Source organism: Urocitellus parryii, chromosome 3, assembly GCF_045843805.1.
Source record: "Urocitellus parryii isolate mUroPar1 chromosome 3, mUroPar1.hap1, whole genome shotgun sequence".
Lineage (NCBI taxonomy): Eukaryota > Metazoa > Chordata > Mammalia > Rodentia > Sciuridae > Urocitellus > Urocitellus parryii.
The window spans coordinates 21815781-21843065 of record NC_135533.1 but is presented as its reverse complement, the minus strand read 5'-3'; the positions used below and the strand labels follow the sequence as shown (position 1 = coordinate 21843065).

Genomic DNA, 27285 nt, shown 5'->3' with positions numbered 1-27285 from the left:
TTTTATTCTGTTTTTCTGCTCCTTACTAGCTCTTATCTTTGCCAGATTTATTTTAGAGGCCTCAGGTTCTTATTTATTTATTTAAACTGTTGAGCTGGATGTGGTGGCACACGCCTGAATTCCCAGCAGTTTAAGAAGCTGAGACAGGAGGATCACAAGTTCAAAGCCAGCCTCAGCAACAACTAGGCACTAAAGCAACTCAGTGAGACCCTGTCTCTAAATAAAATACAAAATAGGGCTGGGGATGTGGCTCAGTGGTCAAGTGCCCCAGCTTCAGTCCCCAGTACCAAAAAAAAAGCAACAAAAATACCTGTTGAAAAATGTTTCACCATCATAGAGTTATTTTGATATAGCTTAAAAATGATAACAGAGCAGGTAATACAAATTGAATAGGCATATTTTCTAACAAATTTAAAATGCTTGCTAAGTGGTTGGTGCAGTTGTTCTGTTACTTTCTGTTACTCTTAATCAATGACTGAAACATGGAAACATTCTCATTAAAAATATTGAATGTTAAAAAATATATTGACTGTTAATGATACTCATTAAAAGAGACCATATTCATTTCAGTTTCCAATGTATTTATTAAATATCTCCATGGGAAAATATATTGTACAAATCTAAGCAAGTAGATTTTATAAGCACTTGTTTTTGATGAAAGCATTGAGCTCTTTTGGAGTTCTGTTATCCAAAATATATGACATAGAGACTGTTTTGTAGTGAACTTAATTCTCAGTTATAGTTTTAAGGCAAGGGTAGGATGTACTCTCTAGGTAGGATGTATTCTCTAGCATCTCAACTGCTTGTGGTCACCTGGCATTGCCATTGTGTCTCTATGTGCTCTACATCTACACTATTTGCATGTTAGTATTCTTACCCAGGAATCCCAGACTCAAGTTTTTTAGATACTAAGAATAACTCATCTTGTACACAATGTATTTCATTCTGGGTCTTAAAAGACATTTCTTGTGTTACATTATGACTCAAAATAATTATTATTCTTTTTTTTAATTTTTTTTATTGGTTGTTCACAACATTACAAAGCTCTTGACATATCATATTTCATACATTAGAATCAAGTGGGTTATGAACTCCCATTTTTACCCCAAATACAAATTGCAGAATCACATCGGTTACACATCCACATTTTTACATACTGCCATTTTAGTGACTGTTGTATTCTGCTACCTTTCCTATCCTCTACTATCCCCCCTCCCCTCCCCTCCCCTCCCAACTTCTCTCTCTACCCCATCTACTGTAATTCATTTCCCTCCTTGTTTATTATCCCAGTCCCCTCACAACCTCTTATATGTAATTTTGTATAACAATGAGGGTCTCCCTCCATTTCCATGCAATTTCCCTTTTTTCTCCCTTTCCCTCCCACCTCATGTCTCTATTTAATGTTAATCTTTTCTTCCTGCTCTTCCTCCCTGCTCTGTTCTTACTTGCTCTCATTATATCAAAGAAGACATTTGGTATTTGTTTTTTAGGGATTGGCTAGCTTCACTAAGCATAATCTTCTCTAGTGCCATCCATTTCCCTGCAAATTCCATGATTTTGTCATTTTTTAGTGCTGCGTAATACTCCATAGTGTATAAATGCCACGTTTTTTTTTTTTTAAAAAAATATTTATTTATTTATTTTAGTTTTCGGCGGACACAACATTTTTGTTTGTATGTGGTGCTGAGGATCGAACCCGGGCCGCAGGCATGCCAGGCGAGCGCGCTACCTCTTGAGCCACATCCCCAGCCCCAATGCCACGTTTTTTTAATCCATTCATCTATTGAAGGGCATCTGGGTTGATTCCACAGTCTACCAATTGTGAATTGTGCTGCTATGAACATCTATGTGGCAGTATCCCTGTAGTGCGCTCTTTTAAGGTCTTCAGGGAATAGTCCGAGAAGGACAATAGCTGGGTCAAATGGTGGTTCCATTCCCAGCTTTCCCAGGAATCTCCATACTGCTTTCCAAATTGGCCGCACCCGTTTGCAGTCCCACCAGCAATGTACAAGAGTACCCTTTTCCCCACATCCTCGCCAGCACTCGTTGTTGTTTGACTTCATAATGGCTGCCAATCTTACTGGGGTGAGATGGTATCTTAGGGTCGTTTTGATTTACTTTTCCTTGACTGCTAGAGATGGTGAGCATTTTTTCATGTACTTGTTGATTGATTGTATGTCCTCCTCTGTGAAGTGTTTGTTCATGTCCTTGGCCCATTTGTTGATTGGGTTATTTGTTTTCTTATTGTCTAATTTTTTGAGTTCTTTGTATACTCTGGATATTAGGGTTCTATCTGAAGTGTGAGGAGTAAAAATTTGTTCCCATGATGTAGGCTCCCTATTTACCTCTCTTATTGTTTCTCTTGCTGAGAAAAAACTTTTCAGTTTAAGAAAGTCCCATTTGTTGATTCTTGTTATTAGCTCTTGTGCTATGGGTGTCCTATTAAGGAATTTGGAGCCCGACCCCACAGTATGTAGATTGGAGCCAACTTTTTCTTCTATCAGACGCAGAGTCTCTGATTTGATATCTAGCTCCTTGATCCACTTTGAGTTAACTTTTGTGCATGGCGAGAGGAGGGGCTTCAGTTTCATTTTGTTGCATATGGATTTCCAGTTTTCCCAGCACCATTTGTTGAAGATGCTATCCTTCCTCCATTGCATGCTTTTAGCTCCTTTATCAAATATAAGATAGTTGTAGCTTTGTGGATTAGTCTCTGTGTCCTCTATTCTGTACCATTGGTCCACCCGCCTGTTTTGGTACCAGTACCATGCTGTTTTTGTTACTATTGCTCTGTAATATAGTTTGAAATCTGGTATCACTATACCACCTGATTCACACTTCCTGCTTAGAATTGTTTTTGCTATTCTGGGTCTTTTATTTTTCCATATGGATTTCATGATTGCTTTATCTATTTCTACAAGAAATGCCATTGGGATTTTGATTGGCATTGCATTAAACTTATAGAGAACTTTTGGTAATATCGCCATTTTGATAATGTTAGTTCTGCCTATCCGTGAACATGGTATATTTTTCCATCTTCTAAGATCTTCTTCTACTTCTCTCTTTAGGGTTCTGTAGTTTTCATTGTATAAATCTTTCACCTCTTTTGTTAGGTTGATTCCCAAGTATTTTTTTTTTTTTTGAGGATATTGTGAATGGAGTGTTTTTCCTCATTTCTGTTTCAGAAGTTTTTTCGCTGATATACAGAAATGCCTTTGATTTATCTGTGTTGATTTTATATCCTGCCACTTTGCTGAATTCATTTATTAGTTCTAGTAGTTTTTTGTAGACCCTTTTGGGTCTTCTAGGTATAGAATCATGTCATCCGCAAATAGTGATAATTTAAGTTCTTCTTTTCCTATTTTTATGCCTTTAATTTCTTTCGTCTGTCTAATTGCTCTGGCCAGTGTTTCGAGAACTATATTGAATAGAAGTGGTGATAGGGGGCATCCCTGTCTTGTTCCAGATTTTAGAGGGAATGCCTTCAATTTTTCTCCATTCAGAATGATGCTAGCCTGAGGCTTAGCATAGATAGCTTTTACAATGTCAAGGTAAGTTCCTGTTATCCCTAGTTTTTTGAGAGTTTTGAACATAAAGGGATGCTGTACTTTGTCAAATGCTTTTTCTGCGTTTATCGAGATGACCATATAGTTCTTATCTTTAAGTCTATTGATGTGGTGAATAACATTTATTGATTTTCGTATATTGAACCATCCTTGCATCCCAGGGATGAATCCTACTTGATCATGGTGCACAATCTTTTTGATGTGCCTTTGTATCCGATTCGCCAGAATTTTATTGAGGATTTTTGCATCTAGGTTCATCAGAGATATTGGTCTGCAGTTTTCTTTCTTTGAGGTGTCTTTGTCTGGTTTCGGAATCAGGGTGATGTTGGCCTCATAGAATGAATTTGGCAGAGCTCCCTCTTTTTCTATTTCCTGAAATAACTTGAAAAGTATTGGTATTAATTCTTCTTTAAAGGTTTTGTAAAACTCCGCTGTATACCCATCCGGTCCTGGGCTTTTCTTGGTTGGTAGTCTTTTGATTGCTTCTTCAATTTCATCCATTGATATTGGTCTGTATAAATTGCGTGTATCCTCCTGACTCAGTTTGGGCAAATCATATGACCTAAGAAATTTATCAATGTCTTCACTATCTTCTATTTTATTGGAATATAGGTTTTCAAAATAATTTCTAATTGTCTTCTGTATTTCTGTAGCATCTGTTGTGCTATTGCCTTTTTCATCCTGTATGTTAGTAATTTGAGTTCTCTCTCTTCTTCTCTTCGTTAGCATGGCTAAGGGTCTGTCGATCTTATTTCTTTTTTCAAAGAACCAACTTTTAGTTTTGTTAATTTTTTCAATAGTTTCTTTTATTTCAATTTCGTTGATTTCCGCTTTGATTTTAATTATTTCTTGCCTTCTGCTACATTTGCTGTTGTTTTGCTCTTCCTTTTCTAGGGCTTTGAGATGAAGTATGAGGCTCATTTATTTGTTGTTTTTTTCCTTTTTTGAGGAATGACCTCCAGGCGATGAATTTCCCTCTTAAAACTGCTTTCATTGTGTCCTATAGATTCCGATATGTTGTGTCTGTATTTTCATTTTTTGATTTCCTCCTTTATGTCTTCTGTAACCCATTAATCATTCAGTAACATATTGTTCATTTTCCATGTGATGTAGGATTTTTCCTTCCTTCTTTTATCATTGATTTCCAGTTTCATTCCATTATGATCGGATAAAATGTATGGTATTATCTCCACCCCTTTATATTTACTGAGGGTTGCCCTATGGCATAATATATGGTCTATTTTTGAGAAGAATCCATGTGCTGCTGAGAAAAAAGTATATTCACTTGATGATGGTTGATATATTCTATATATGTCAGTTAAGTCTAGGTTATTGATTGTGATATTGAGGTCAATAGTTTCTTTATTCAACTTTTGTTTGGAGGATCTGTCCAATGGTGAGAGAGGTGTGTTGAAGTCACCCATAATTATTGTGTTGTGGTCTATTTGATTCTTGAACTTGAGGAGAGTTTGTTTTATGAACGTCGCAGCGCCATTATTTGGTGCATAAATATTGATAATTGTTATGTCTTGTTGGTGAATGGTTCCTTTTAACAGTATATAATGTCCTTATCCCTTTTGATTAACTTAATCTTGAAGTCGATTTTATTCGATATGAGAATGGCCACCCCTGCTTGCTTACGAGGACCATGTGCGTGGTATATTTTTTCCCAACCTTTCACCTTGAGCCTGTGTATGTCTTTTCCAATCAAATGTGTCTCCTGGAGGCAGCATATTGTTGGATTTGTTTTTTTAATCCATGTTACCAGCCTATGTCGCTTTATTGGAGAGTTTAAGCCATTAACGTTTAGAGTTACTATTGATATATGGTTTGTACTTCCTGCCATGTTTGTTTATTTATCTTTTTTTTTTCTAATTTAGTTTGTTTCTCCATGATTAGCTTTCCCCCCGTCCTCTGTCTTTACAGAGGCACTTCCCACTGATGGTTTTGGTTATTGTTTTTCATTTCTTCCTCGTAGTGTTTTGTCCAAGACGCTTTGCAATGCTGGTTTTCTGGCTACAAATTCTTTTAGCTTTTGTTTATCATGAAAGATTTTTATTTCATTGTCGTACCTGAAGCTTAATTTTGCTGGATACAGAATTCTTGGTTGGCATCCATTGTCTTTCAGTGTTTGAAATACGTTGTTCCAGGATCTTCTCGCTTTCAGCGTCTGTGATGAAAAATCTGTTGTTAACCTTATTGGTTTACCTCTAAATGTAATCTGCCTCCTTTCTCTTGTAGCTTTTAATATTTTCTCTTTGTTCTGTATATTGGATATCTTCATAACAATGTGTCTTGGCGTTGGTCTACTGTGATTTTGTGTGCTCGGTGTCCTGTATGCATCTACAATTTGTATATCTGTTTCCTTTTTTATTTCTGGAAAGTTTTCTGTAATTATTTCATTCAGCAGGTTACTCATTCCCTTGGTATGAATCTCTGTACCTTCCTCTATCCCGATGACTTGTAAGTTTGATTTTTTTATGTTATCCCAAATCTCTTGGATGTTTTTCTCATGATTTTTTACCAGCCTATCTGAGTTGGCTAGACTCTTTTCAAGATGATATATTTTGTCTTCATTATCTGACGTTCTGGCTTCTACTTGCTCCACTCTGTTAGTGATACTCTCGATTGAGTTTCTAATTTGGTTTATCGTTTCCTTCATTTCTAGAATTATTGTTTGATTTTTTTTTATAATCTCTATCTCCTGATAAAGATGCGTAACTTCTTTTATCTGTTTATGTAATTCATTTTCAATGTGATCTTTCACTGTTTGGATTTGCTGTCTCGTATCCTCTTTAAGGTTCCTTTCCATCTATCTAAGGTATTCCTTGAGTTCTTTATATGGCCATTTTTCTGATGACTCTAGGTCCTCCTGAATATTTAGGCTGTCCTTCATTGTTTGTACTCCTTTTCTTCCTTGCTTTTTTATGCTCATGTTACTTGTTGTTCTGTTTGATTGCTGAGTTACTGTTTACTCTTATAAATTTATTTGATGCTTGGGAGGAAAGATATTAAAAGGGAAGGGAAGAAGTCACTAAAGAGAATGAGTGTAGGCAGGTAGAATTCAAGGAAGGGGGAATAAGAAAATTGAAAAGACAAAAGAAAAAAGTGAAAATAAATAAGGAAAGAAAAAACGAAAAAACAAAAATTTAAAACCAAAAAAAAATTATAATGATAATAAAAAAATGGAAATTAAAGTTTAAAACTAAAAAGTTTTTTCTCAGCAAAAGAAACAATAAGAGAGATAAATAGGGAGCCTACATCCTGGGAACAAATCTTTACTCCACACACTTCAGATAGAGCCCTAATAACCAGAATATACAAAGAACTCAAAAAATTAGACAATAAGATAACAAATAACCCAATCAATAAATGGGCCAAGGACCTGAACAGACACTTCTCAGAGGAGGACATACAATCAATCAACAAGTACATGAAAAAATGCTCACCATCGCTAGCAGTCAGAGAAATGCAAATCAAAACTACCCTAAGATACCATCTCACTCCAGTAAGACTGGCAGCCATTAGGAAGTCAAACAACAATAAGTGCTGGAGAGGATGCGGGGAAAAGGGCACTCTTGTTCATTGCTGGTGGGACTGCAAATTGGTGCAGCCAATTTGGAAAGCAGTATGGAGATTCCTGGGAAAGCTGGGAATGGAACCACCATTTGACCCAGCTATTCCCCTTCTTGGTCTATTCCCTAAAGCCCTAACAAGAGCATGCTACAGGGACACTGCTACATCGATGTTCATAGCAGCTCAATTCACGATAGCAAGACTGTGGAACCAGCCTAGATGCCCTTCAATAGATGAATGGATAAAAAAAATGTGGCATTTATACACTATGGAGTATTACTCTGCATTAAAAAATGACAAAATTATAGAATTTGGAGGGAAATGGATGGCATTAGAGCAGATTATGCTAAGTGAAACTAGTCAATCTTTAAAAAACAAATACCAAATGACTCCTTTGATATAAGGGGTGTAAACAAGGACAGGGTAGGGACGAAGAGCTTGAGAAGAATATTTACAGTAAACAGGGATGAGAGGTGGGAGGGAAAGGGAGTGAGAAGGGAAATTGCATGGAAATGGAAGGCGATCCTCAGGGTTATACAAAATGTCATATAAGAGGTAAGGAGGGGTAAGTCAAGAGAATACAAATGGAAGACATGATTTACAGTAGAAGGGGTAGAGAGAGAAAAGGGGAGGGGAGGGGAGGGGAGGGGAGGGGGGATAGTAGACAATAGGACAGACAGCAGAATACATCAGACACTAGAAAGGCAATATGTCAATCAATGGAAGGGTAACTGATGTGATACAGCAATTTGTATACGGGGTAAAAGCGGGAGTTCATAATCCACTTGAATCAAACCGTGTAATATGATGTATTAAGAACTATGTAATGTTATGAACGACCAATAAAAAAAAAAAATGTGGCATATACATACAATGGAATCTTACTCAGCAATAAAAAAAATAAAATCATGGCATTTGCAGGTAAATGGATGGCGTTGGAGAAGATATTGCTAAGTGAACTTAGCCAATCCCAAAAAACAAATGCCAAATGTCTTCTCTGATATAAGGAGGCTGACTCATACTGGGTTCGGGAGAGGGGAGCATGGGAGGAATTGATGAATTCTAGATAAGGAAGAGGGGTGGAAGGGAAAGGGAGGGGGCAGGGGATTAGCAAGGATGGTGGAATGTGATGGACATCGTTATCCAAAGTACATGTATGAAGACACGAATTGGGTGTCAACATACTTTATATACAGAGATATGAAAAATCGTGCTCTATATATGTAATAAGAATTGTAATGCATTCCACAGTCATTTATTTATTTTTTTAAATCAATAAAAAAAAGGGCTGGACATGTATCTCAGTGTTAGGACATCCCTGAATTCATCCTCAATATCTCAAATGATGATGATGATGATGATACTCATAATCATAATAATAAAAAAATTATTGATCCTTAGGAATCTGAAGAATGTTTAATGGTATGGGGAAAAGCTCACAGAACAATATGGAAAAAAACATGCAATACAGTTCCAAAGCTGAAAAAAAATGGAATAAATATATGACTTTACATGTGTAAAAAAAAAAAAAAAAAAAATAATAGTAATAATAATAAAATAAAAAGAATTTAAAAAAATTGAAACCATTAATAAAAAAGTTAAAGAACATCAACAACATCAACAACAAAAAAATGAAAATAAAATAAAATAATAATAATAATAATAATAATAATAAAAATAATAATAGTAAATGCAGTCATAGAGCTCAATTAACTTCTCTTCCTGTAGGTGGAGCTGTGCCCACTGGGCCAAGCTTCTCTTCTCCATAGGTGGGATCCAATCACTGCGCAGCAGCTCTTCCTCCCAGACCGTGCAGGTCTCCAATCCTGAGTGCCTAGGGCCTTCTCTTGTGTTTCCTCAAGCCAGGCCCCGCTCACCTGTGACAGTCACCACAATACTGGCTACACGCCAGGTCGTCTGCTCCTGGGAGCCCCGTTTTCATGAATGCCTGGGCACACTCTCCCTGTTTTCCTCCCTCAGACCCTATGTTTGTAGAGCTTGGGGCTGAGAACCCCCAGTGAATTTGTTTGCCCTCTAGTAGCAACTCCCCTGGTAGCTGGTGCAAGGGACCTCAGTTGTCAGCACTGGTGGGAGTAGCGGTAGCCGGGAGTTCTGCGCCGCTAGTCCCGCGTCACTCCCGATTCCCTAGGTCTGGCTATCGTGCTCGGTTGGCTTTTACCTCTGTGAGTTCAGGCGGGCCGACTAGTTATTTCAGCGGGATCCTTAGTGCTGAGTCACGAGAAGCAGGTGAACCAGAGCTAGAATGCAGCCGATCCCAGCTCGGTGTGTTCTGAGAAGGCCAGACTGTTCGCCCCGGATCCACTTCAGCTCAACATTGCCTAGTGGTCCTGAGCAAACAGCATTTTGATAGTTTACTTCTCCCTATGCCCGCGCAGCTGAAGGGGTTAGAGACTTGATCTCTCCATGTCCTCCGCCATGTTGGATCTCTTAGATTTTAAATTGTCACTCATCTTACCAGCTGTTCCATTTTACTTGGCGGGTGGGCAGCTCACTCGCGCTGTGAAGAGTCTGCTCTAAGGTGCTCCGCAGGAAGCGGCGGCGGCGGCGGCAGCGGCCGCCGTCGGGACGCCCGGGGAGGGGGTGCGGCTGGGGGAGGGGAGGCAGCGCCGTGGGGCCCAATAATTATTATTCTGATTTATATTTTCTAGGTTTGAAGAAAAGGCTCAAATGGATCCCCTTAGTGCTCTAAAATATTTACAAAATGATCTTTATATAACTGTGGATCATTCAGATCCAGAAGAGACAAAAGAGGTAAGGAAAGGTGGTAATGACCTACAGGAATTGAGTATGTTTTAAAATGTCTTTCTAACTTGAGTGTTGAAAATGAAAATTTGACACTAAGCTTAAAAATGATAACAGAGCAGGTAAATTAAAAATTGAACAGGCATATTTTCATTTGATAAAATTCAGGTGACACAGGAAAACCATTCGAATTCTCACATATAAAGTTTTAACTTAGACATTAGTTTTGTTTTTCAGGATGAAAACAAAGTTTTACTTTTTCCATAATCCCATGATTCTAAGCCTGAGAAACAATAGCTGACCATGATTATTGAAGTTTTTGTTACATGGGATAAAGCAACTGTTTCAAAAGATTTCACATTCTTAAGGGCATATTTGCCCATCCACTGTGTGAATGTGCCTGCAATGACTTGCATGGTTTTATATTTTATATAGTCTTTCTTCTCACTAACTGATGAGATTCCTTTTGTCATTTTTTTTCTCTGCCAGCCATCTTGCAGCATCTGAACTATATTCCATTTTGCTTTTCTGCTCATAGAATTGGTACTAATGATATGTAGTTCTCTTCTTTATATCCATTTCCCTTTTAGCTGTTGCTTTGCTTTGACTTTGTAAAAACAATATCAAGCAGTGTTTTTCTCTCCTCAGCATCAGTATAAGTGGTTTCAGATTTAACGTCAAATCCCTTTCAGGCACCAGGTTCATTGTACTTTTAAATCAGTAGAGCCAGCCATGTCCTCAGCACCAAAATGAAGACAGATTCTTTCATAGTATCCTGCTGTGAAAATAAGTCCTGTTGCCCTTACTCGGTATTGGTTATTACCCCAGGTCAGGTAGAGAATCAGCAGAACACACTTTAGAACCCTGTGTGGGGACAGTTAATTTTAATTGTCTTTTCTTGAGACTTACTCAATTCATGATAACTATTTGAAAGAGGGGAAATTATTTAGTTTTGCTCAGAAGCAAAATACGTTTGGTATAATCCATTTTGACTTACAACTCTACATAGTTGCATAGAGAACATTAATGTTAATTTTGTTGGATCATGCATTTAAGAGTTGTAAATAGATATCCTTGTGATCTGTCCATATTCTATATAAAATGGCTATAACTGGGCAGTCATTTTCCTCTTATTTTTAAAACCAAAACAAAGTATTTCAAAGTAAATAATTTCAGCTGTGTGAGCTGTAAGTAGGCCAAAGAAAACAGTTTGTTCTTAGCTAAGTTAATAGGCAAAAATCAGGACAGGGAGGAATTTCAAGTTCACATAGACCCATTTATTAATTTTGGTAGCTAATTTCTATTTTTTTTCCTTTTTCAAATAGTAACAACTTCTCTTTTATATGCTATATATTTCCATTTTATTTCCTAAAAAACTTAAGCCAGAGTTGTTTGGTCCTGTTATAAGTTAATAAAATGACATTCTGGGTGCTGGGGTTGTGACTCAGCAGTAGAGTGCTCGCCTAGCACATGCAACTTTCTGGGTTCCATCCTCTGCACCACATATAAATAAATAAATAAAAATAAAGGTGTTGTGTCCATCTACAACTAAAAACTAAATAAAATAAAATGGCATTCTGTGTGTTAGAATCAGTTACCTCAGAAAATTTTACAAAACCAGTACTCCTACCCAAATTCTCCTCTGGCTGCATATCTATCAAAAAACAGAAAACACATTTGATATTGGGGATTATTGGTCTGAAAGGCGATTATTTTGTTTAAGAATGCGTGAACAGATATAACTTTCAAAACTTCTTATATTCCAGTAATCCATTTTGGGGAAGGAAATCCCCAGTGACAGAGTATTTATTATATTTGCAGTACTTTTCAGTAAGATACCTAAACTTTCGCTTTTCATTATAGGAGATCATTCCCCTTGTTGCAAAAGGCCTATGTCTCATTTTCTGTAGTAGCTTGCTTTTGTTCTATTTGTATGTTTTACAAATTTTTCATTATTTAAATTACTTTCAGAAACCAAAGGTTTTTTGGATTTTGTACACATGGTTGTCAATATGATTATCATCATTGTGCCAATTATTAGGATGAGGACAGTAAACTACCAGCTATATACCAGAACATGGTTCTTTGTTTCCTCTAGTCTCCACAACATGGTTTCAGAATTGGTGATAAAATTCAATAATTTTATAAACTGATTTTTTAAAGTATTTTTTTTCTAGAAAAGGCTTGAAAAATGTGTACCAAATTCAAGTCTACCATTTTCAGAGGGTACTTATAGAGAAGGAATGAAAAAAAGTAGTTTTCAGCCAGTATAGCATGTTCTGAATTAATTATATAGTGCCTGCGCTGTTTCCACAGTACTTGTATCATTCATTTAATAGTTTGATTTCCTACAATGTGCCAGGCATTCTAGGCTTAGGAGATACATAGCAAACAAAACAAGATCCCTGCCCAGAAGGCTCTTATGTTCCTTTGGGAGAGACAATAAACAGTAAGCATATTAAATTAGCAAGGTATATAGCATGATAGAATTTGATAAGCATTACAGGAAAATAAAATAAGCTACAGGAAGGATAAAGGGGACCAGAGGTAAGAATTGGGCAATTCTAATAAGATGATCATAATAGACCTCAATTAGAAATAAGACATGCACAAAGACTTGAAGGATGAGGAAATGAGCTAGGCAGATAATTTGGTAAAGATAGTATCTAGCAAAGCGGGGGTTAGAACAAAGATCCTAGGGTTGAAACATTCTGGCATGATTTAGAAGAGTGGCATGCAATCCATGGTGACTAGAGTAGAGAAGAAAATGAGAGCAGTCAGAGATGAGGTCACAGAGTAAGAGCAAGGACTGGGAAAACAGATGGTGAATGCCTTCCAAAGCCTTTTTAGGACTTTGGCTTTTAGCGTGATTGAAGAAGTCAGTTCGGGCTTTTGTGTAGAAGAATGATGTGATCTACACTCTGTTTTAATAGATCACTGCTATATTGACAACAGACTAAAGGGGGAAAAGTATGTTGACAGAAAGACTCACAAAGAAGATTTTAGAAATCTAAGCAAGAAATTGTTCAAGTTCAGATCAAAATAGTAGAAATAGAATAGTAGCAATAGAGAGATAAGCAAAATCGACCAAATTTTCAGTATATTTAAATGTAGAACCAACAAGTTTTTATGGTGAATTGAATGTAACATTCAAATAAATAAAACTGGAAGGATGAAATTAACTTTCAGTTGAAATGAGAAGGTTCTGAGGGGAGTTGTTTGTGGTGGTAGGTGGGGACTTCTTACTGGAAATCAGAAAGTTGATTTTGGGTATGTTCATGAAACAACCAGCTAAGGTGGTAGTTGGATATTTGAGTTCAGAGTTTGGGAAAGGGCTCTATAATGTCACTTGGTATATGTTAAAATCATAGGCCAATACATATCAGTTCCACTTATTTAATCAGATTGTTAAAATAAGTTTTTGACTCCTCCTCCTCTATGTAGAACCAGTTAAGTTTGTCTTTTACCTTAGGAGTTAGAAAAGATGAGCAAGTTAAACCCCAAATAAGAAAACAGGAAATTAGTTAAATAAGAAACAAGCAAAAGAGAAAAATTCAAAAGTGAAAAGTTGGTTTTTTGTAAAGGTAAATAAAATTGGTAAACTCCAAGCAAGACTTATGAAGAAAAAAGTGAAAATTATATCAACATTACAGATAAAAGGTAGAAATCACTATGTTACATTAAAGAGTAATAAATTTAAGATCTTGATGAAATGGACAATACTTTAATGATATGATTTACCAAAACTGACATAAGAAGAAACAAAATCTTAAGGAACCCATATCCATTACAGAGATTGACTTTGTAATTAAAAATGTTCCAATGGGGCTGGGGTTGTGGCTCAGTGGTAGAGCACTTGCCTGGCATGTGTGAGGTCCTGGGTTCGATTCTCAGCACCACATATAAATAAATAAGGTTCCATTGACAACTAAAAATATATATATTAAAAAAAACTTTAATAAAATGTTCCAAGAAAGAAAGAGCCGTGGCTCTATCAATAAATTCTGTCAACCATTTAAGGAAGGGGAAAAAAATTAACTAGTTTTGCATGGACCTCAGAAATCTGAAGGACATATGTGAATCCTAAATCCTTTTATGAAGGTAGTTTAAAATGATATAAAATATTGGTAAAGACATTACAAGCAAAAAAAAAAAAAACCCAAAACAGTATCCTTCATTAATGTAGAAGCAAAATTCTTAAGAAAATTTTATCTGATTAAATTCAGCAATATATTAAGTAGTTAATATACTATTACCAAATAGAAGTTTATCCCAGGAGCCAGGCCCAGAGGCACATAACTCAGGAGTCTGAGACAGGAGATTGCAGGTTCATAGCCAGCTTCAGCAACTTAGTGAGGCCCTAAACAACTTAATGAGATTCTGTCTTAAAAGTAAAAAAATCCAAAGAGCCGGGGATGTAACTGATAAAGCACTCCTAGATTCAATCTCCAGTTAAAAAAAAAAAATAGTAGTAGTATTTTTATCCTAGAACTACATGATTAGTTTAACATTTGAAAATCACTGTAACTAACCACACTAACACAATGAAAGAGAAGAACCATAGATTATCTCCATAAATGGAGAAAAGCATCTAACAAAATTCAAACTCATGATAAAAATTCTTAGCAAACTAGGAATAAAAAGAAACTTTCAAAAATCTCATAAAAACATCTATGAAAAACATGTAATAGGACCATACCTAATTGTAGAATATTAACCTCTTTCCCCTGAGATTATGACAAAGAAAGGACATACTCTCTCCTTACCTCTGTTCAACATACACCAGTTTTAGCTAGTGCAGTAAGGTAAGAAAAAGAAAGAAATGGCATGAAGATTGGAAAGGAAAAACTAATTTTTTTTTTTGCATTTGTAGATAACTTGATTGTATTATAGAAAATCCCTTATAATATACAAACCAATATAAATGAATATAGGAAATTTACATAATACAAAATCAATAGAAAAGAACAACCATATTTTTATAATAGCAATAAACAATTAGCAAATGGAAACTTAAGTCATACTGATCATATTAGCATAAAGAAATGTCAAATATGTAGTCCTAAGTCTATTATAAGAATTTATAATATTGGAGAGATTTATGGATTGAAAGACTAAAATTTTTTTAAAGTTGCACATTGTCCCCAAAATGGTCTTTAGCTTAATGCTGTCTCTTTTGATAATCTGCGAAGTTTGATTTTTGTTGTTGTTGAGGACATAAACAAGCTTATTCTAAAATTTATGTAGACATGCAAAGGATGTCGCTAGACTACCTGATATCAGGTCTTTTGTATAAAGCCACAGTAATGAAGGCAGCATGGTACTGGTCTAAGGACAAACAAATGGATCAATAGAATAGAATAGAGTCCAGAAATAGACCTGCATATATACATATATAATCAACTGGTTTTCGACCATGGCGCCGAATTCAAGGAAAGTTTATTTGTTTAGTTTTGGGGACAAATGATTTGATTAACTGGTAATCTTAACCTGGGATACTCTTTACATAAAAAATTAAGGTAGATTACTGATCTAAATATAAAATAATAATAAGCTTCAAGGAAAGAAAACAGATTTATCTTCACAACCTTAAAATAGGCAAGATTTTAGAGACAACACAAAAGGCACTAAATATGAATGAGAAAAACTTGTTATTGGTCTTCAACAGAATTTAGATTTTTACTCATTAAAAGACATTAAGAGGGCTGGGGATATAGCTCAGTTTGTAGAGTGCTTGCTTTGTACGCACAAGGCCCTGAGTTTAATCCCCAGTACCACCAAAAATTAAAAAGACATTAAGAAAAGAAAATAGACAAACCACAAACTAACCAGTATTTTGCAGTAGAGATATCTATAAAACTTCCATATATTTTTACTCTTCCTTTTATCCCCCCCTTTTTTTTAACTTGTACTTAGATAGATACATCTGGAATATTTGTACCATTTATGACCTTCAAAAGACTGTTAGGGCTTATAAATATTAATGCAATTAATACCTGAAAATTTAAAGGTTGCAAACATAGATCCTGAGGAAATTGTGCTATCAATTGCTTGAGCATTGAGAAGTGCTAAGTAATTCCATTGATACTCTACCCATTTGTCTACTCTTAGTCTTTCCTTTAACTTTCCTTTTTTCCAGCATCCTCCTTCAGGATAAATATAGTTTTGTAAAAATTTTTATTAATTTGTTAAATTGTCAGTGTTGCAATGGTTTGTCTTACCCTATTTTGTCATTATTTGGTTGCATTTTCTATTTTAAAGTAACTTTAGCTGGCTAGCCTGCAGATAATGTTTACAGTATTATTTCCATTTGAAAAGGGGCTTTGAGGGCTGGGGTGGTGGCTCAGTGGTACAGTGCTTGCCTAACACATGTGAAGCACAGGGTTCGATCCTCAGCACCACATAAAAAATAAATAAATAAAATAAAGATATTGTGCCCATCTACAACTAAAAAATAAAAAAGAATACAATTGAAACCCACTTAAAAAAAAAGAAAGAAAGAAAAGGGGCTTTAAGTTTTAATAATATAATTATACATGATTGTGGGATCCCAGTCTACTTTTTTGGGGACCCTCGTGTTTCTCACAGTTTGATTTACACAGCAGAGATATCAGGTGTTTTATAGGGATATGGTTTTGTTGTTGTTTTGTTTTGTTTTGTTTGGAGATAAGAGTGCATTACACTAAAATTCAGTGACTACATCTAGGGTACCGGTCTATTCATCTGTGACAAAGTCCCAAGTGAGTTATTTTATTTATGAGTTATTTTATTTTATGGCAGTAGACCTGCTGTTCCTTAGTAAATATATACTTTAATAAATTTTTTAAGTAAAATAATTTCAGTACTTGGTCTCATGTTTAGGAAAACAATAATAGCAGTCCAGTAGAAAAGTCAGCATATTGTTTAAATGTGATGTGCTTGCCAATATTTGTTGAATAGACTTGGACAACACATGTGCAAAAATAGACAGATACTAATAAATAGTCAAAGTTATAGAAAGTATTATTCTTAAATGTGCTAGCCATCTGATTTTCTTCTGTTTTACTTTGCAGTTTCAGCTTCTAGCTTCAGCTCTCTTCAAATCTGGTTCTGATTTTACAGCTCTAGGTAAGTACATCAAGTAAGTAAGTCTAGTCAGGTGCCCTAACATTTAAGGTTGGACTTTAGTTTCATTAAAATGAAATAGTACTAGAGATATTCATCCAAATAAGTGGAACAAGTTTCAAGATAGGGTGTAAAATTTCTTATAACCTGCTTTTGCTTTTAAGGTTACTTTCCAAGTATCCTTGCCAGTTTGTAGATCAGTCTGTAATTCCTGTTATGCCACTACTGACTGGTGATACAATAGATGGCAGTAGAAGCATGGTCAAAATAAATTAGTTTAATACTGCTTGGAATGTCCACTCTCTGTTGTACTTGCTATGAGATAGCACTTATTGGTTGAATGGTTTTTCCTTTTAGTTTGTTGTTTGTGGAATTGTATGGTGTCAAAAGAATGGTAATTGGGTAAGGCAATGAAATAAATGTTATGAGAGTAGAGAAAGTGAATAACCTCTTCCTTTAAAATTATAATTTTTGTTTGTTGCTATTTTAATTGTTCCAAGATAAGTTCCAGTTGAAACTTAAGTTTTCTCAAGTAGATTGTAGTAAATTGAGGAGTTTGTAGAAATTCCAGAACCAAGAGCTTTAGTCTGGTAAATTTTTAAGAATTATTTTTGTTAGGCTAACTCATTATTGGTCTCTTCAGTTTTTCACCATCACATAGTAGTTGTTTGAAATGAGAATATCCACCTCTCTACTTGTCATTATAAAATGGTTATACAGTGAATTGTATTAATTCTATTGATACTAATATTGTTGTTATTTGCCTTAGAGTTGGGCAGTAGTGTTGGAATTTTCTTGTACATATAACATAAATACTAACTTTTTATATGTGGAATAAAATAACACTTGAGGATATCAGTTTTGGATTTCTTCATTGTTTGCCTTTTCTCTCTCAAAGGTTAATTATTCCTCACAGTTTTTAATACATATGTAATTCTGGTGCTTTTCACTGGAATGGAAAAGAATATTCCTTGGGGTCTTGTTCTTTTCCATAACAAGTAATTGGGGCTTCTTTACTGATCAAGGCAACTCCAGTCCTAAGTTCTAACTCCAGAATATGTAGGATTCCACAATACTAAACTAGCAGATTGCTGTGAAATGTAACTTCAGTAGGATCTCCTAGAATTTAGATAATAGCTTAACACTATCTCATACATTCAAAAGCTTTTTTAAAAATTATTTTTTAGTTGTAGTTGGACACAACAACTATTCATTTTTATGTGGTGCTGAGGATCGAACCCAGGGCCTGGCATGTGCTAGGCAAGCATTCTACCACTGAGCCACAATCTCAGCCCCTCAAAAGCTTTTTGAAAAGGTCTTCAGACTACTAGAAATCACAACCCTGTGAGGATGGAGAATCTCTGGCCTTTCTGAATTTCATTATTTGAAATAGAAATCTAGTGATACATGATTTGGAAACTTGGCACATAGATACCCAATTTGAATGAATGTGTGCCTTATTATATATGCATACCAAAGCCCAGGGCCATTATTTTTATTTATTGGTGAGCCGTACTAAATTGTCTCTGGCTAATTTTTAGCTTTTGGAACAAGAATTTCTTGACAGTTATTTGAATTACGTTTGATAGCGTCAGCAAATATTCTACCTTCAGCTCTACTCCTTTCTACTCTCTCTTCCCTTTTCCCTGCCAGCTAATATATTTTGTCAGGAACAATTTGTTTTACTTGGATGTTCAACAAACCTCAGATACACAGAGAACAATACAAACACAACAGAGAAAAATACAAAAAGGGAAAATTCCTGTGAGACTTTGTTTCCTATCTTGTCTGAAGGGAGGCAGTAGTTTAGTGGTGAGGAACTTGGATTATAGCACAGTAGTTACCAGTTAGAGTTAGGGTTCAGATATGAGCTCTGCCTTGGCTAATTTTAGAAGTGACTTTGGGTTTGGAGTTCGCTGTAGAGGCCTTACCTGGACTGTGAAGTCTTGGGTTCCATCCTGCCCCACCCCATTGCCACACACACACGCACACTCTAAGGTGACCTTGATTTTTCTTTTTTCTCTTTTTTTTTCTTTTTTAGAATTTTTTATTATTCATTTTTTAGTTTTCGGTGGACACAGCATCTTTATTTTATTTTTATGTGGTGCTGAGGATCGAACCCAGCGCCCCACGCATGCCAGGCGAGGGCGCTACTGCTTGAGCCACATCCCCAGCCCCAACCTTGATTTTTCTAATCATCACTTTCTTTATCTATAAGATAGAGGTAATGAGAGATCTTACCTAATTTGTTCAGAGAATCAAATGAAATAATTATGGAAATAATCATAGTAAAATACCAAATTCAGGTTGTAAATTTTAATAATGATAAATTTGATGTTAATTATAAAAGGTTCTTTTTATAAGGTTTCATGCCTATTTAGAGTTTGTGAGTTTTGCTCTCATTCATTTTCTGTCAGACTATTTTAGATAATCAAATGGAAAATAATTTATAAACAACTGGTGTTATCTTATTTTTAGAAAAATGACTGATTTTAGAGACAGATGACCTTCAGGGATCTTTATTTTAAAGCTTTTGGTGACTGTAAGCACATTTGAGATTGAACAGAATTATTATGCTAACTTGAAGAGCTGTTTCTTCTAGAAAGTATTGGAGCAATTGAGCTTTTTTTCAGCAAGATGTCTGACAAGTAGGAAAAATATGGTGTTTATAGCACAAGTTGCCATTTTCACTCTTCATTCCTCTAGAAGTTTACAGTCCAAATATGACATACATATAAGAATCCAGACAAACGCTTAAAACATTTTATGCCTCAAAGACAAGCTTTGGAGCACTCTATTGATATTTATGAATTAGAAGCCTTAAGAATTTCACATTTGGGGCTGAGGTTGTGCCTTAGTGGTAGAGCACTTGCCTAATATGTGAGGCACTGGGTTTGATTCCCAGCACCATAAATAAATAAATGCCCATCAACAACTAAAAAAAATTTTTAAAAATTCACATTTGCTTTGTACTTTTTTAAAAAATATATTTATTTCTTAGTTATAGGTGGACACAATATCTGTATTTTATATTTATGTGGTAATGAGGATCGAACCCAGTGCCTCACACATGTTAGGCGAGCGCTGTACCTCTGAGCCACAACCCCAGCCCCTGCTTTGTACTTTTAATCTTTATATTTTTGCTGTCTATCAAACTTATATTTCAGCAGATACTTTCTTCAGCCTCCTATCTGTAACCCACATGTTAACAGGGGCTTTTATATAAATAATAAGTTTACTATTAGAATAGAAAACTAGGTGAAAAGACATACTCATATGCCAGTGGAAGAATTAAAATTCTCACATTCTCTTCTTTACCATAAATAGGAAAGGCCAGCCAGTTTGTGTAGGGTGTTAAAAATATATTCCTAATCGATCATCTTCCTTTTAGAGCAGTCATTGTCTTCAGTCATAGTACAGCCATAGAGTGATAATTAGTTAATATTTATTGAGCATTTACTATGGGACCAGGTGTTATTCCAGCCATTTAGCATGTCATAACTCATTTATTCCCCCACAGTAACTCTATGAAGTAAGTATGTTATTCCCTTGAGTGTACAAAATGTTGAACACAAGCTGAAGTTACTTGCTTAGAAATAGTGCTAGTGAGCAGCAAAGGCAGGATTCAAACCCTATCATTAGTCCTTCAGAGTTCATTCTCTGAATCATAGACTATTACTGTCTCTTATAGAGCTTTCCCAGTTCCCATTGTTCCTGTTTCCATTTTATGGTGAAAATAAAGTGAGAGAAAAATAGTGATTAGGAGAAGAGTTATATTACTAAAGTGCGTTACTACCTTTCCAATGTGTTTAAAAAAGAAAACAAAACATTGACTATAGATAAAGTTTAAGATTTTCCCTAAAGAACTTCCTCAGGCTCTGTCCCCTACCTTTAGGTATAATCACTGTATCTCCTGCCATGTCTGGTAGATCTTTCCATACACACATCTGTATAAAGAGACTATTGTAGATAAAGTTGATTCTCATTATTTAAAGTAGTTATGTTTATGAAGTCATAGGGAACATTGACTTAGTGAATGTGAAACATTGCTCCTATGGGAAATTCAGAGTTAGGTTTCTGTGAGCCTTTCTGGTCAAAATAGTCTTTTAACTGCTCAATACCTAACTTTGACTTATATGTGTTTTTGTTTAAAGTTTTCATATTATATATATATATTGTTGATTCGTTAACATTGAACTCATGGTCAGCAGCACTACAATTTGTACCTGAATGAAGTTTATCTAACACATGTATTTTCTTCACCAGGCCTTCTTACACTTAGAAACAGTAGACATCACTTCAGTACTGTACTTGGGGGGGGGGGGACATTTTAAACAACAAAATCATACATATTTGAAAAATGTGTCACCACATAGAGTGTGAAAGGATGTTTGAGTTTAGTATGAGACTTGAAACTTGAATATCACATACTTCACCTTAGTTAGGGATGTATATGTGGTGACTCAGATATTTTGTTGCTCTATACATGTCTACGAATGTCCACAAAAGTGTGCAACAAGTCTTGATTTGAGAGTTACAAGTAGATATTAGTGACTACATGAATTTGCATATATAGACTCTAAATCATCAAGATTGACTATATATTTCCACACATATGAATTTGTATTTGTGCTAGTTTTTGTTAATAACAAGGCATTTTGCAACATAATTTTTTTATAAAACTTAATGATGTGGATCTTCATATTCTTGTGAAGCGATACATATTCCATAATAGGGACCTGCCATAATTTACTTATTTCATCTAATGATTGTATAAATCTCAATTTTCTCATTTGTAAATAGTAAATAAAAATTAAAGAATACTTTTTAGGGTTAAATGAGAATGCATAGCACATTGCCCTGTAATTGAAGGCCTCAATAAATATGAGTTAATAAAAATAAATAGATGGGCTTTGGAATCAGGCAGACAGGGATTCACATTCTGTCTCTTTCCTTACCAGCTGTGAGACCTTATTAAATTACCGAATCTCTTTGTCTTATCTGAAAGTGGAGTTTATATGTACTTTATTATTTTTGTGACAGTTTAATATAGTCACACATGAAGTATCTAACATATAGGGTAACTTAATGTTTCCCTCTCATATCATTTGATATCACAAAAATAGTATTAACTTCACTAGACTTTGTTACAGAATTAAGGTCTTTTATTAAAAATGCAGCATACCATGTATTTTTACAAATTCACAACAAAATAAAGAAGAGAAAAACCCTAAAGTTGAATACATACAAAAACGAACCTCTTTATGAAATTAGTAACATGATTTCACAGTAGGGGAAAAAACTATTTTAGTATGGTATTTAGGCTACATACTTTGTTGGAAGTGGTACAAGCATAGTAATTCTAGAACTCTAAGTTAAGCAAATGAGTAAATATTATAGTGTTGCTGGGAGTCAGACTTTTCCTGGTCAAAGAAAGGAAATATGGGATGAGATTAAAAAGAAGAAGAATACCTGTGGAGTTTTAAAAAATGAAATTAGCAATAAAAGTATGAATTCATGATTTTGTTTAAGTATGTAAATATATAGACCTAGAAATGATGATACCATGGCAACTAGCATAACTGATCTTGGATTTCTAAATATCATTTGCTACTGAAAGAAATTAGGGCTTCTTGGAGAAAACCTGACTCCAGAGCTGTACACAGGTGAGCTCTGGTGTCTTGGTGAATCAGAAAGTAAGGAAGTGCCTCAAATTAATGAGTGTATTTCAAGAAGGCACAAAAGCCAGCCTTTAAGAACTCTCATTGGCCAAATCTGAGGGTCAAAATGATTGATGACTGTAATAACAGTGAATAAGAAAAGAATCTAAGAGTACATTTTACTAATCTAAACAAAAATAAATAAAATGGAAGGAGTAGAAGAAAAAGCACTTTATACCAGAGTGTCAGGTAACAATTGTAGAAGGAATTGTAGAATTCAAAAATTACCATCAAGAATCATTATTGAGGGCCAGGGATGTGTCTCAGATCTTGCTTAGCTTGTGTGAAGCCCTGGGTTCAATTCCAGCATCTCCATGGGGTGGTGGGGAGGCTGGCAGGGGGATAATCAGTGATTACTAAATTATTGAAGGGAATAAGATATAGATATTTTTTACAGTATCCAGCTATCTCCCCATCAAGAGTTTATTAATTTACCATTAAGTGATTATGGCAGTGAAAAATGATGGTAAGTAATTGAGCTATGCAAAAGAACAAAGGGTGATTTCAAAATTTTAAATCAGTGAAATAGGTAAAAACATACATATGATTGAAAATGTCCAGTCAGTTCAATAAAGGCTACACAAGCAAAGTAATTTAGCTACCAATCACATAGTGATAATCTGTTTATGGGAGAATAAATACTAAAGTTATCTGGAATAACAAAGACATAAAAAATAATTAAGTCAATAAAAATATCCCTTTCAAGAAAAAAAAGAGTTTATTATTTTAAAGGTAGAAAAGAACAACTTTAAACTGGAGAAATTTTGGTTCAACCACATGAAAAACAGTTAATATCATTGAGCCAGGTATAGTGGGGCATGCCTATAATCCCAGTGACTTGGAAGGTTGAAAAGAGAGATCAAAAGTTTGGGTTCAACCTGGGCAACTTAGTAAGACCCTGTCTCAAAATAAAAAATAAAAAGAACTGGGCTGTAATTCCAGTGGTTCAGGAGGCTGAGGAAAGAGGATTGCGAATTCCAAGTCAGCCTTAGCAACTTAGCGAGGCTGTAAACAACTCAGTGAGACCCTATCTCTAAATAAAATATAAAAAAAGGTCCCCAGTACCCAAAAAAAAAAAAACCCAAAAAACGGTGGGGTGTTAGTGGTGCTGGATGTAGCTCAGTGGTATAGCACCCCTGGATTTAATATTCTGTAGTGCCAAAAAATGTTGACATAGTGAATAATTGGGACAAACCTCATGCCTTCTGAGCTGACATTCTAAGGACATACAGTCTCACTTCTATAATATTCTGGCCATACTGCATAAACTGTATCTCGTCATATTGGACAACCCAGATTTAATACATTCTACTCAAGTTCTCAGAAAAATCTATCATAAAAAAAAACAAAGCACTGAGAAGCTATTTTGGATTAAAGAGACTTGAAAACTAACTGTAGCAAGTTAATCTTGGCTTAGATTTCAGATTAGTGGGGGAAATGACTATAAAAATGGTTATTTGGATATCAATGTTAAATTTCCTTAATTTAATATATAATGGATATGAAGTAGGCATTCTTGTTCCTGGCTGAAATGAGCTCAAGAAAATAAAGATGTATAACATTTATTACCAAGTAGTTCCACAGAAAGATTGAGTGGGGCATATACATACATACAGTAAGAACATATTTGGCAAAAACAACTGTGATTTAAGTGAAGGATATATATGAGTGTTCACTGTACTCTTCTTGAAACTTTCCTGTGAGTTTGAAATTTTTCAAATAAAAAATTGAAAATAAAGCAATTTGGAAAATTCAGAAAAGCATAACATAGGGGAAAAAAGATGATAATCTTACCAGGTATAAGCTATGCTAATATTTTGGAGTATTTCCTTCTATTCATTCCTATGATATCCTAGTAGGCATTGTTACAGCTTAAGTTCAGCTCAGAAAAGGAAACATTTTCCCTTCAAACTTAAGAAAAATAATAATTTTTAATTTTTTTTAAATAAAAAGAAATGTACCATTCTTAAGGCATTGTTTATTTCCTTCCAGGAAACTGGTATCCTTGACAAAGTTATGTTCTATTCCTGTTCTTGACAAGACTAAAACAGATCAAACCTAAAACTATTCTAAGTTAAATGGAAATTAGTCTGATTTGAAACAGTCTCCATGGAACCATCATAGCATATATAACTCTGTATGGCTCTAGTTTTGTTTCTGATGACACTCAACAAGGCTCACGTGTTTCAGCCATTTTAAGAATGAAAAGATTGTTTATTTTATTATTTAAATACCTCTTTGGTGTGTAAGAAATCTGAAGCAGCTGAGATCAGTATACCATCTGACTAAAAGGAGGAGGCATCCGACTGGATATTGCATTAGTTGATGTGAATTTGAAAATTAAATGTCTACTAGAGGTTAAGAGTGGGGGAGATCCTTTAGATTAACCATTTTTACCTTTTAAGATTATTGTTCACTTTCTAAATTTATGTGGATAAAAGCCTTCATCATTCTTGTAGTATGTGCTTAGTGTAGAGCCTGGTATGTAGTACCACAGTGTATGGCATGTGCTGTGTGCTAGGTACCATTCTGACTGTTACACATATATTCTTGACAAGATTAAAAATCAAAATCCCTCAGTTGTCTACATTTTTACTCAATTCTATGATAGTTCTTCCAGCTCTCAAGGTCTTAGTGATTTTAGACCACTTTCTGAAGATCCCTTTCATTGTGATTTTATCGTAAAAAATTTAATGTATCAAAAGCATTAAAAAGTCAGAAAAGAAGAGTGGAATTTCCTCAGTGGACTAGCAGAGGAAAAATCTTGCAAGGAAGAGAAATCAATATTATTTAATTACCAAAGTGCCAGTCTTTATGCTAGGTGCTTTTCATGGGAATTGCATTTAATTTGCCTAATAATCTCATGAAGTGATCAGGATTATCACAGATTCACACCTGAGGAAACAGAAGTGCTAAAAGCCAGAGAGAGGCTGGTACTGCCACACCACTGCCAGGTAGCAGAACTAAGACCACATTTAGTAGTGTCTCTGTGATTTTAAAGCCTGATTTGATTTTGCTTTTTCCAGTATACTTTGCTGCTGGTCTCAGCTAACTTTTCCATTAGGAATAGAGTTTTAAAATACAGTGGATGAATTTGTTATCTCTTCTTCACCAGGCTTTTCGGATGTGGATCACACCTATGCTCAAAGAACTCAGCTCTTTGACACCTTAGTAAATTTCTTTCCTGACAGCATGACTCCTCCTAAAGGCAACCTGGTAGATCTCATCACACTGTAACTGAAGAGTCCCCGAGCACAGAAACAGAAAACGAGAGTCTGCTTTCAGCGTTTTGGAGTGCAACTCTGTTGACTGAGGTGAAGCTGCAGTGATTAAGGACTGTGCTGGAGTTTGAAAGGGATCTTTACCATCAAAAGTTTTAACCCTCTTCCTTCATACTTGACCTCAACCCTATTCTCCTCATCTTATTTCTAAATTAGGCTAATAAAGTGAAATTGGTATACTTTCCATTTAAATATACATATTTTTCTTTAACTTTTAAGAATTAATGAATATTAAAAAAAATAGGCAGTTTACCCTTTTCAAATTTTTCTTTCTTTTTTTTTTTTTTTAATCGGGAGATCAGCATTATTAACAGATTGAGTACTACAAGAATTTTGGGTTTTGTTGTTGGATTATTTGGTCTTTATTTCTTCTTTCTCTTCTTTCACTTTACCTCACATAGTACAACTACATGTAAATGGTGTCACTGGTTGACCTTAACAGGTATATAGTTCTGTAGAACAGTCGATGTACGTTAAGGTGACATATGTGAATATGTTGACTTGTCTAGTATTACATTAAACAGTAGACAGGATAGAGAGCTCCAGTTTGCACTTCTTGCCATAGAAACTCAAGATTGACCCAGGTATCCTATCAGAGATTGGTATATAATGTTTCTATAATGATATATTTTATAGTAGATATTATAGTAGCATTTGGCTTTAAGTCACAGAAACCTGAAACAGAAGATTATAATTGAAAAATGTTAAGAGCCATTCTAAAAATGACCAGCAAGAGAGATCCAGTGAGTAATTAATATGTTTATTCTATCTTTTTAGCAATTTTAAAAGAAAATGGCTCTTTCCTCTGGTAGAGCTATGCAGAACCAGGGCTCTCTTTTCTCCTTTGTGCTGTCTGTATGTAGAAGTTCCCTTTGGGAGTGCAGGCTTCCAGAGCTGCACTTCCATTTTTTTCCATGCATCTCCCTGCATCTACTTCTAAACCCTGGTGTTTTGAAGAGTAATAATTTTTGCTTATTCATTAGTATACAGCTAATAAGCATTTTATTAAGCACATGGATCAGGCTTTTTTAAGTGGAGAAAAGAAAAATAATGGTACGAATTAAACAGAAACAAAATCATAATAGGTGGGGTGTTCCATAGTTCCACTTTTGTGCAGGAATGGGTATATATCTTCCCATAAGAAGTTGTGGAATGTAATATGAGAAACCTACATATAGCTAGGGCTCACATTTGCTCAAAAAGTGTGCCTCATGCAACTGATACCACCATGCTGAAAGCAGACTCAATATAATGTTCATCTCAGCTGTTAAAAGA

General features: G+C 35.1%; 1 protein-coding gene across 2 annotated transcripts in view; it reads left to right on the top strand.

Annotated features, from left to right (window-relative positions):
- Mkln1 (muskelin 1) overlaps nucleotides 1–26190 on the top strand; it is a 176866-nt gene extending 150676 nt beyond the window's left edge. For both annotated transcript variants that reach the window (XM_026392770.2, XM_026392771.2), the window contains 3 exons: nucleotides 9812–9914; nucleotides 16958–17012; nucleotides 25845–26190. In XM_026392770.2, coding sequence (XP_026248555.1) covers nucleotides 9812–9914; nucleotides 16958–17012; nucleotides 25845–25966 — 280 coding nt within the window. In that variant the 3' untranslated portion in view covers nucleotides 25967–26190. The remainder of the gene's footprint in view (nucleotides 1–9811; nucleotides 9915–16957; nucleotides 17013–25844) is intronic.
- The last annotated feature ends 1095 nt before the right edge of the window (nucleotides 26191–27285 follow it).